This window comes from Manacus vitellinus, unplaced genomic scaffold (genome assembly GCF_001715985.3).
Source record: "Manacus vitellinus isolate BGI_N305 unplaced genomic scaffold, ASM171598v3 scaffold_0_pilon, whole genome shotgun sequence".
Lineage (NCBI taxonomy): Eukaryota > Metazoa > Chordata > Aves > Passeriformes > Pipridae > Manacus > Manacus vitellinus.
Window position 1 is genome coordinate 11,424,448 of NW_021938789.1, and position 12,366 is coordinate 11,436,813.

Genomic DNA, 12,366 nt, shown 5'->3' on the forward strand with positions numbered 1-12,366 from the left:
AAGAAGTGGCTGTATGTATATGATTTTTTCCACCAGCAGAAACTCTTTTCTGGTGACCTACAGCCACCACATCCCTTGGTAGATACAATTAGAAAAATGCTAATTGAGTACGAGCTTCTACTATCAAAAGAACAAATCAAATCGTAGGTGGGATTTGAAATCCTCAAGCAGGTATTTTCCAACAAAATGGGTCTGATAAACAACAAATACCATGTGAGCTGCAAGATTACTGTCTGATCATCTGAAAAGACATTAGAAAGCAGGGTGAGAATGAAGAATTGTTCATTTCTGGGCCTCGCTGACATGACATGCAGTCTAACCTTGTCAAGGTATTAAAGGAAGTTTTGGATAAAACTACTCCAATACTTCTTATGCATATAGCAGATAAACACACATACTTGTATAATTATCTCTAATAAAAGAGGGGGCATAAGGTTTTCTAAATGGAGACAATAGTGTCAATTAACTTGAAATGTATTACATTAGCTTTGAAAGATTTGTAAAGTAGGATGTTTGTTTTAATATGTCCTCACAATACATTAGGGGATTCAGACTGTTTTTCAAGAAAATGCTAACCTTGGCAACAATAGGGTTTGACAATACTGTAAAATATATGCACAACATTAATGTATGAGTTGAAGCATTAAAAAGTATAGGTATTGTTTACAATTACTTATGTAAATTGGATACCCGAAGTACAGGCAAAGAGAAAAGATGAATCAAGTCTATGTGGATATCTCTCTATCAAACCTTCCCTATGTAGGGGTAGACCCTGGAGTACAAGAGTCTGTTCTATGTATCTACAACATTTGGCAAGTGTTATGTATTATCATAACATCATAATGCTTATGTCCAACAAAGATATCTTCCTTAATGTCCTAAACCACTCACTTCTCTGGTAACCCTTTTTCTCTTCTGCTTCAGATATATGACTTTATTTTTTTGGAGTTTTCTCCATTAGAATTTGTTGTTAGCAATGAGTGTTAAATTTATAGTTGTGCTTCTTCTATGTAAAAGTACACAGTATTTCCTGCAATAACTTTGATACTGGAAAATAAATATCTCATCAATAAATGTGTATTCACCTGACCTAAAATCCTTTTCTTTCATTATCTCACATCATCAACAATAAGAAAATATTTGCTGTATTGTAGCCCACTTTGGAAGTTTTGTCTGTTTGCAGAAGAATATTTTTTTGACTACTGATCCAAAAAATGAAACGTGCCTGGAGAACCATATATATTATTGCTTCTCTAGTGTTATCACAAAATGACAGTATGGGCTATCAGAAATGAAGATTGGAAACTACAATCAGAAATTGCTTCTAGGGGGAAACCACTAGGGGAAACCACTGGGGAAAATTACTGCAGAAAGGAAAAACAGAGATGTTGTACCAGATTAAATCATCTGCCTCATTAGATTTAGGCAGCACTCAGTCTGGATGGACTGAAGTTTCTACCAGGTACTGAACAATTAATCACCAGAGAAATAGGTCAGATAACTAAAGGAAGAACTCTCCTATTAAAAAAAAAATACAAAAAATAGCAATAGGTAAAATACATGATCCTTAAGAAGGTATACAATAATTTGTAATTTTATATAAATAAATTTTGTCAAATAATTCCGGAAGAGGTCACAGGGTAGTGTGAGAAAACAAACTATAATTCTAAATAATAAGACCAAGTAGCACATTTTCAGTTATGCTGCTTAATCTTTTGCCTTTGATATAAGAACATATAGGACTAAAATGCTTAAGCATCAAGCAAATGAAAAAAATCCAGAAAAATTCAACTAATCTGTGTTACTCTAAGCGAAACCACAAGGTGGTAAAATACATGGAAATAAGTCCCTTTTCATGTGATTATTGTGATGTTAGACTTGCAAGTCTACCTGAATCAGACCATGGAATCTTACAGAGGAGTGCAGAACACAGCATATTGCTCAGAGAACAGGTAAAGCATCAAGCAGAATAAGTTAAAAATAATGCAAAGCTCATAATCACAACAATGCAAGGACATACTGAAGCCTAGTGAGGGTCTTCAGAGGGATCCAATCAAACTACAGAGTACAATGATACATGTGAACTGTGATGTTAGGGATGCACCAGCTTGAAACCACACAAAATAAAGTTCCTAAAATTTGGAGTTACATTTTCCTAATAAGAGAGACATTGAGATAAATACAAGTTATATGTTAAGTATCCTTCAACTAGAAAGACATGAGGGAAAAAGTGGACTGGAAGTTAATAGAAGGGAGTAAGAGTCAAAGCTGAACATCTCTGCACTGTATGTAAGCAAAATGAATGCAGTCTGAATTCAATGTGCATGTATCTTATACATGTAAATTCATATATCCTTAGTGTCCCAAAAAGACTGACATTCTGAAGCTGAGGAATATTTTGAATGAATGAGACTGATGGGAAAGTCAGCCAGAAAATATAACAAAAAATTAGGAATTCTGTAGGAAGATGCATCAGATAGCCAAAATGTTATAAGCCTGCAATAAAGAGAGAAGTTTTAGTTAAAAACTCCTTTTCCTTCTGTGGTATAGTAGCTCAGGGGCCCTCTGGTGGTCTAGTGGTTAGGATGCAGCACTCTCACCACCGTGGTCTGGGTTCGATTCCCGGTCAGGGGACTTCCCCGGGCAGATGGAGCTCGTCAGCCCTGTAAGGCCATCCATCTAAGAGAAGGTCACTCTAAACAAACCTACGTCCTGAGGACCTCGCTGCCACCGTCCGAGCTTGCTCAGCCCCGGCAGATGAACCTCAGGATTAAAGGGTGGGCTCAGTTCAGCGCACACTGTGTCTCGCCTAAAAAATCCACTGTGCAGGCTTGAAGGGTAATGACCTTTCCCAAATCTTCGTCTGTGAAGACTGGCCATGATAGTAGCTCAAATAGTTATATATGCGAGAGTAACAGAAATGGAAAAAAGGGAAATAACCAACTGAATTATGACATATATAAAACTTACAGAGGAAACGAATTTTTTTTTTAAGGTTAATTATGAACTTGTAAGTTTGCAAAAGGTATTGTATTGATAACTGAGTATAGGACTCCATTCATACATTTCTTTGGCATCCCTTCAGTTAAAATATTTACCTACTCTCTATGGATGTAAAAGCACTAGATATGTACATTATCATTGAGTATGACAATAAGTGTTGGGAAAAGACGCCCTTCAGTAGACACAGACCTGGGAACACTAGAAGGTTTTTCTGCAAGAATGGACCAGCCTTCAGAAGATGTTTCAGAGATGACAGACTGCTTAAAGCAGGTACCTAAGGGCTGAAGGCACCTATTACAAATTCCCACAGCTAACGAGTTTCTTTTCTTACTTATTTCTGTTTTTTAAACTGTATCCATTTAATCAAAGCTTTGAGTATGAAAAATAGGAATAGCTTTCCTCTTATTCATTCTGCCCAGTAGTGGCCTGCTCACAAGTCATGCAGGATGCACAAGCTGGTAAGATTCTCACATGTGCTTAATTCCAAATCAACTACAATACATGCCACTGTTTACAGATTACTTGTTAGTGCTGTTTGAGCTAAATACTTATACAAGAAAAAGTTCACTTCAGTTCTGTGTTAAAGATTTCTATCTACTGATCACTCACCCATGTATGAGTAGTTGTTTCAACAGCTGTTTTAATTCATCTTGTAATCTATGAAGACTTAATTGAACAAATTACTCCCAAGCAATGCCTGAAAGTACTAATATTAAAATTTCTATCGTATCTTTTTCTTTTGCATACTATCAGCTCTGCCTAATCATTTCACGTATCAGTCCACATTTGCTTTCATAATTCATAATTTTGTGTATAACTATCTTTGACATCCAGAATGATCTTAAGAAAAGAAAAATGTCATAAAAGCCCCTATGTTTATTACAAGCTATTTCTAGGATGCAGTGATAGTCATTATTAATCTTCTGAAATTAATATTGAGGACAAACTTGACAGAGCACTGGAACAGGCTGCCCAGAGAGTTTATAGTATCTCCTTCACTGGAGGTATTCAAAGCCTGCCTGGATGTAATTCCATACAATTTGCTCTAGGTCAACCTGCTTTAGCATGGGGATTGGGCTAGAGTTCCAGCAACCCAGTCTCCAGAGGTCCCTTCCAATCCAACCATTCTGTGATTCTGTGATACTACTCCATTTCCATCCATGAAGAACACTGTGAAGAGGGACATCGCTGTGGAAATGCTGACATTCTCAGCAGATCATAGCCTGAATGACAAAACAGCATCAGTGGTTGCCAGTTTCAGAGCAACCACAAGTAACTTTCACCACGTTTCCAGTCACATCCAGACCTTGTCAAAAGTAGCTGTAAATACAAGCAACTACCTACGTGTAAATGGTTTTGCTCTGTTTTCCATCTGATGAATAGGAAGTTGTTAATAGCCAGGATGATTAAACTGGGATTAGAACTGCTTTGACATTTAAGAGGAATCAAGTGTTTCTGTAATTTAGCTCAATTATTACAATTTTAGCTGTAGAGTTCTACTACGGCCTCTCTCAGGGCTCCTAAACAAGGATATTAGATAGATACTAATAACAGAGATACATAGAATCCACATTTTACAGTCATATATGTGGCTACTTTTATGCCATTTTTTTTCTGTTAAAGGTACTAATTGCTATAAGAGTATTTCCTAACAAACAAGGTATTCCTATGTAAATATTTTTTATCAGTCATATAATTCAGATTTCTTCTCTGAACCTTATCCTAATGATATTTGAGGTTTGAATGCTTACCTTGATGAAGAGAAGTTTATTTTTCTGTTTATTTAATTAGTAAGTGATTTAGCTGTTGAAAAGCTATCCAGGTTTCCCAAGAAACTTTAGGACAAAACTATTTTAACTTAGGAATGGGCTAATCTGATGATGCTTCAACCTCTCTGTCTCCTACAATTTACCCAGAAAATTTACCCTGATATACAAGAAAGGTATTTACATAGAAAACTTCTTCCATATCTTCATCAAATTCATATGATCCTTACATATGAACATCACAATCTTTCAGAAAAGTACCAAAAGTGTACTGAAATCTTATAAATCACCATCCTGAATACTGCATAATCTTAAAATGGTAACACATCATACATACAGCTTATTCAGTTCTTGTATCTCATTTTACTTGTGAATGTCTTTTGGAAAAACTTGCCACACAAGAAGAAATAATTTAAAATTGATATTTAGGTACGTCTAGGAACAATTTTTCCTGATTGGGTATCGATACATTACTCTTTACACCTAATAAATTACTGTTTTAAAAAATCTGTAAAATTTATCAAGGAGGACATAGCCTGATTTATGAAGAGTTAAATATTTAACTTAGAGACAAAGGCTGAGCAATCCACTACTGCAATCTGCTACTTATCACATTAGGAGTTGTCATACAATATTAAAAACATCTATTTGAAAATACTTTTGTAACAACAGTAAAACCACCCAGCAATTAAAGGCAACCAGGCAAAACCACAGAAAGCATACCACAATCTTAGTGAGTGCAATACATTATAAAATAATATTTAACGAGAGATAAAGTCTCTGTGACCCCAAACCTACAAAAGTGTATAAATCTATTCTGCTACTTATCACTTTCAGAGCTGTCATACAATATTAAAAACATCTATTTGAAAAATTTTCTCCTACAACAACAGAATCACTCAGGAGTTGAAGGCAATCAGGCAAAAACCACAGAAAGCATACTGTTATCTGAGTCCAGTACAAGTATAAGCAAGTATACAATATTTATTCTGCAAGTATTTTACTATTTTCATAAAGAATGAAAGTAATTGCATATTACTATTATTATACATAATGTGTATTGAAGAGTCTGAAGAAAGCAGAATATTACACTTATGATAGTTATTATGACACTGAACATAGGAAAATGAGATTTTGCTCTTGATTTACATCAATTGCACCTAATTCTTATAAACTAACGTGGAAGCATTTTACAAAGTTCAGAATCATGACAACCCAGTGTAGGAAGGATGCTAAGTTATCTTCAGGCTTTTGCTGCCATGATAGGGACACGACAGGATTCTGAAACCTCAAACTCTACCAAAGCTTCAGAATGATTTAAAGAGTCCAGATATAGCATCCTGAGTTGGGTGCACTGAGATACAGATTATTACTAACTTTGACTTCCAGCTAGATGTAGGATATGTTTTATATGCTGTAATCTCTTAATTTGTATGAAACATGCAAAAAGATTTCACTGGGATATATTAACCTTTGTGGGGGAAAAGAAAAAAAACAAAGAAGGGATATAGCCCATCCAAACCCAGAAAACTACAAACGTCCTTATATAACCCAACATTTTCAGAAAGCTGTTATCAACTTTCTTACTGATTTCTGGAAAGGCAGATGAATAGTCTGACTGTACTTGTAAAATCCCTTTTTTCTTAACATTCTACTTAAAAACTTTTCTAACATTGGCAGAAATTGGCATGAGTTTTACAATGCATGTACTTTTCATTCATGAGTGGAAATGAATTGCCTTGATACTTATTAAAATAACACAATTTTTTCAACTCCCCTGTAAAAACATAAATATCTACTTTTTTTCCCTGTTGTAATCAGTTCAGACCTTTAAATCTCAAGTTTAAGAAAAATACAGGCAATAAATTTGGACTGCCCCTGAACTATGGGGAAAAAAAATTCATCAGTCTGTGAAATTAAGCTAAGGTCCATTAACACACATTGTTTATATTTATTACTTGATTCCCATGTAACATGGGAACTTCTACGTCATTCACAAAAGTTGAACATCACAGAGGAGTGGGGCATATATATCTTCCTGTGGTTTCCTCTAGTTGGCTTGCAGGAAAACTGTCCTGCTCTAGGTAAAAAGAAACTTTAAGATTCTATGCTCACAAAGACTGCCAGACTTTTGGCCAGTGAGGCAGGCAAAACAGGCAGCTGCACAAGAAACTTAATTCTTACAGAAATATTAGAACAACTTACAGCATCTTCACTATGTTTTGAATTGTCTGTCCATTATCAGCTTCTCCAGCCATAAAAACAACTACAGACAACAATCGAGTGATGTATTTTACCAGGGAACACAACCAGATGTGGCAATCAAACTTGACAGAGCATACCCAAACATGACGAACAACCTAAATAGTAAATGTGGATTTTTCTTCCCCAACCTCTGCAGCCTCTAATGCTGGAAATAACTTATAACAGTTCTCAAGTTGATTGACATTTCTATTTACAACTGCATACAGCGCAAAAAGAAAAGAAGTTCATATATTTGAAGGGAATCTCTTTGTTGTCATTTAAACTCAATATAATGTACTGTAATGCAAACATAAATTCTTTATAAAAATGCACTTGATAACACACTTTTGTTATTCCTGCAGAGCTTTGAGATTCTATAATCAAACCTAACAAGTCCATGCAAGACAGCAACACAGAGAACTAGTTCAGTGACTTCCTTATTTAAAATCACTAGAAAAGAAACCCTTTCTTGAAAGGGTTACATAAAGAAGATTACTTTAGACCTTTTCATAAGAGCAAATTTTGGTCATATTCTTACATGTTAATACATGAAACTACAATCTCTGGCAACAAAGTTCTTTTCACAGGCATAAGTATATACACTGTACTCAAATGCTAGCTGACAGGAAGATTTGAGAATACAATATTCCATCAGTATATTTGAGAAACAGACCATTTCAGACTGTAACCTAATAAAACACGGGGATGCAATGACTATCATTACATTAACAACCATGCTCCAATCAGTGGGTTTTTTTAGACTAACTCTTCATGTGGTAAGAATAACAGCACTCTTAGAAATAAGGTAAAAATAATCAATATTACACTAGCCTTTACACATACAAAAAGCATATTTAAGATAAAGTAAGCTTCTTGGTTTTCATTTTTACGGTTTTATAAAAAACCAATATTGCTAATAAAGGAGGGGATCTAAGAAAAACAAGCATCCAGCAATAAAACTCGTACTTGATTGCTCTGAGTGTATGTTAAAGTTGCTTATTTTGAATCAATATCGTAGTTCTTCCTCAAACACATTTTAAAATGTTAACGGTAAATTAAATATTCAACAGGTTTATAAATGCTATAAAATATATATATTGGTCTTATAACAATCCTAGTACAGATGATGTTAACATGAATAAATTCCAAAACAATTTTGACTAGATTACAAGACAGTTTTAAGGCAATTTGACTGTATTTTCCCATTAACATCCTGAAATCTGCTTTGATCCCTACTACTTTAAATTTGCAGATTTCAAACAGGAATAAGAGCTTCAGACTTTAAGATAAATATCTTTGTTTAACATCTAAGTTTATACTGGCAGTTTTCAGGATAGCAGTTTATTTTTCCTGCAAAATTTAACCATCACAACTCTAACATCCACAACAGACAGCCACTGATGTGCACGTCGCTCTCGAGGTGACTCACGTAGTGCCTTACATCCACTTTACAGGTGCCTCTTGCCCCACTGCAAGAATAACCAGAACAGAAAAATCACAAGCCACTGAAACGCACTCCCTTACCTTCTAAACCTGCTTCAATCAGCCCAAACTGTTCCAACAGTTTTACAAAAAGCACAATCACGATCAGCACTCCTATCATTTCAAGCCCTTCCAAGTTCATGGTGAGTTAGGTCATGGTCTGACCACCGCCACTCAGGAAAGTGCTCTTCTGCCTGGCTTTCTTAGCAAAGCCATTAAACTAGGTGCGGAAGGCTCCCGCGAGGGAAGGGGGCGAGTGGGAGGGGAGCGGCAGGGAGTACATCCCGGCTACCCCAGCAGAGGCCAGGAGAGGCGGGGGGATCCGCTCCGGCCTGGCGGCACTGCCCGGCTCCGGCACAGCCCTACGGCCAGGACCCACCCCCGAGATCACCCGGGAGATGGCCCCGGGAAAAACCAACGATGCGGCGGAGCGCCGGCGGCTCATCCCAGCGGGCGGGAGCCGCCCGGGCTGAGGCGCGGCGAGCAGCGTCGGGCGCGGAGCCCGTTGCCGCGCAACGCGGGGACCGGGGCGCGCCGGGCATCGGGGCACGGCCCGAGGGAGGGGCCGGCGCTGCTGGAGCGGGGCTCGGGATGGAACCGCTACCCCTGGGAAGGTGCATGGACAGGCAGCCGGGGCGTCCCCTCACCGCACCCAGCTGTGGCTGCCTCCCGCTGGGCTGGAGAGAAGGGTGTGTCGGTGGGGGAGTTGCAAACTTGAACTTGTCCATGAGTTTCTCCGGGTGAAACGTTTGCTTCAGTACGATGGGATTCCACCTGTTGCATGTGGCAAGTAATACACAACATTTTATATATATCAGCACATTAGAAAGCCTTTTCCCCCTCTTCTTTTTTGTTTTAATATTTGTTTGTAATTATAACAAACAAAAAACTGAAGCGTCTCAAATTCTTTAAGGCTTATTCTGTGGGCTGATTTGGAAAACAAAAATTGAAAAGAACAGACTGAGAATCATAGACAGAATCATAGAATGGTTGGTTTGTAAGGGACCTTAAAGATCATCTTGTTTCAACCCCCTCGCCACGGTAAGGGACACCTTCCACTAGACCAGGTTGCTCAAAGCCACATCCATCCTGGCCTTGAACATCCAGGATGGGGCAAGGAAAAGCAAAAGCAAGGTCATTATTTTTGATTGTTTCTCACTTCAGTAATATTTGCTAAACAAAGTATTTTCCATATAAATTATCAGGGAAATACAGGGATACTGACCACAGTACTGAACTGGTATCTTATACCAGTAACAACCACTGGTCTATCTACAACAGTCTGCAGTACGTTGTCACATGCAGTATTGTCATGGTTAAGGATTTACTCTTTAAATCCCTTAATAATTTAGCATCTAAGGAGAAATTTACAATAGAAAAACAGCGCCTCTATTGCAGTAAAAAATGAGCAGGGGAACAATTGCAACAAATTTCATCCTGTCTGCTAGAGTACTGTCCCCCACACAGCTGAAATCAATTACTACCAAGTCCTCGATTTTCTTTCTTTCTTTAGATAAGATTAAAAAAAATATTATTGTGTCACGTGAGAACTGGTAGCAACTTCTTAGTCCCCCAGGTATACTTGTATTATAATGGGTGTTGTCATTACTGAAAACAGTGGAATGAAGTGGGAATAAGGGGGCTAACAGATATAATAAAGGTAATTTTTTTGGAATGGTGGATGGATAAATCCATACAGTGTAATGTTCACATGCCAGTATTCTGTGATTTTTGTTCCGGATTGGATTCCCTGATGCTGCTTAAACTTTTTCTGTCATAAAATCTGTGATTCAATATTCCATCCTAAATATTGTATTTGTTTCATTTCTGCAAGCAGCTTTTCCGTGGGTATCTTTGCCTTTATTCGCTACAAGCTTTCTTACATTCTTCTTACATTCTTCTTCTTCTTCTTCTTCTTACATTCTTCTCTCCTTCAATCTTTGTTCCAAACAAGGCTAAATGTCTTTCATCTCTAAGCCATCTTATCTACAACTCTAAGGAAAGTAGGTCCAGCTTTCCTTCAATATGGGACTAAAATAGACTAATTTATCAGTATCAGCAACATAACATCTGCAATCTGTATGCCTTTACCCAAGAAGTTGATACAAGTTGTGTTTGGGTACATGCAATATCACCACCTCAATGGACATACTCGTTTTAATTAATATCTTTCATTAATACTGGTCTGCTGAAAATGGTAAAATGAAAACTTTTTTTTAAAAGACACCACATTTACTACTTTTGTGACAGTCGAACTTAGCGCTGAGAGCAGAAAAGTGGAAAGCAGAGCTTATGGTGGTGGTTCTGCAAAAAAGGTGGATGCCACTGCCCTGCAAACCATGGCTGTCAGAGACTGGACAAACACACACATGGAGTGTCAGGGATCTGCCTCTTCAGGTATCAGCAGAGTGAATAGTTTTTTTCCAGAGGTGTAGGTCTACTGCACCAATGGCCAATTATCACCCTTCTTCCAAGACACAGCAGAGAAGTACAGAAGAAAGGAAGAATTAGTATTACTACAGTTTTACAGACAGATGACAAAGCACAGTAAGAATGATAATCTCCAGGGAAGGCTAGGATTTTGCAAGAAAGCTTTGACTAAACTCAGGTTTCTCAAGTGCTGTGAACCAGCCATGAGAATCCCTTTTTTCTTCTCTTTTTAATATACATATAGGTAATCTAATATGCAGTTTAATATACCTTCCCTCATTATGTCATTGCTTTTTAGCAAAACTTTCTAAAACCTTACAATATTCCTCATGTAAGAACACAAAATAGCATAAAGCTATCTCTGATCTTCACATTCCTATCTGCTTAAAAATGGAGCTGACTCTATTGACAGATAGGGTTACAAACAGCATAACACTATTTCTCTCTCCAAGTACCTTACCAAAACAGTGAAGTGGCCTGTTGTTTTATCCTTTGCTTTCCATTAAAAAAAAAAAGTGATTTTTGTTTACCTATACAGTTTTATCAAAACATGACAAGAAGAATGAAGCTAACAATTCCAAGTATTGAAACCTTATTTTTTCTCTTGCCTAGCTACTCATGCCTTATTATATTGTAGAATTTAGCTTGAAAAAGGTGTACAAGTAGGAATGCAGGAAATAGGAATGGAAGGAAAGATACTAAATAATAAATTACATGCCATCTTGTTTTAGACACGAGAACGTAGCCTTGTTTTTCTTATGTGTAACTGCAAATAAAAGGTTTCACTCTAGAAAGTGTTATAAATGCTGTCTCCTTTTCATCAAAGCATTTTGCAGCATTATTTTTTATCATGAGAGTAAATATATTAAACTGAATTCCCTGGTTATATTTGGAGCTAGGAACATATCTAAATGGTCATTTCTTATCTTATGATGGAGCTATAAACCACAACACAATGACTCTATTCACATTACTATGACTAAGATACTTGATACCATTAATCTTACTGCTATTGTTTAATGCTATATATCATGAAATGTTAAAAAAAGACTCAATCAATTTAGACTGAAAAATTATGAGTTGGTCTACAGATGAGAGTCCCAGTAAGGGATATATTTCTTCCTTATACTTCCTTTTCTTATGCTGTTATATTCATGTGGATGCCATTAAGCCACTCCCAGATTTTCATCATGGCTTCCATGAGAACAATCACTATCCTCTGATATTCCTTACCACCTACTGAAATGGTTTAAGGGAGTCTGGCCTGCATAAGTTAAAATCCATTAGATTTTGTTTAAAACATTCAGATTAGTGATCTGAGCTAACCTTGATAGCTTTGCATAAAGCAATGTGGGAGGCACTAACAGATCTGGGGAAGGCTTGGTGGGGGGCAGTTAGTGGTGGAGTTAACTGGCAGAGCTGGGTGCAAACAGGAGGTCTG

The 12,366-nt window shown here is 37.1% G+C and overlaps 1 protein-coding gene across 7 annotated transcripts in view; it reads right to left on the bottom strand.

Annotated features, from left to right (window-relative positions):
- Nucleotides 1-12,366, bottom strand: part of KCNIP4 (potassium voltage-gated channel interacting protein 4) — a 415,466-nt gene that overhangs the window by 195,762 nt on the left and 207,338 nt on the right. The window contains exon 1 of one of the 7 annotated variants that reach the window (XM_018067817.1): nucleotides 8,538-8,774. The exons of the other annotated variants lie outside the window; for them this stretch is intronic. Within the exon in view, the coding sequence (XP_017923306.1) occupies nucleotides 8,538-8,637 (100 nt within the window). The 5' untranslated portion in view covers nucleotides 8,638-8,774. Of the gene's footprint in view, nucleotides 1-8,537; nucleotides 8,775-12,366 lie in introns of those variants that run through there. 7 annotated transcript variants of the gene reach the window in all.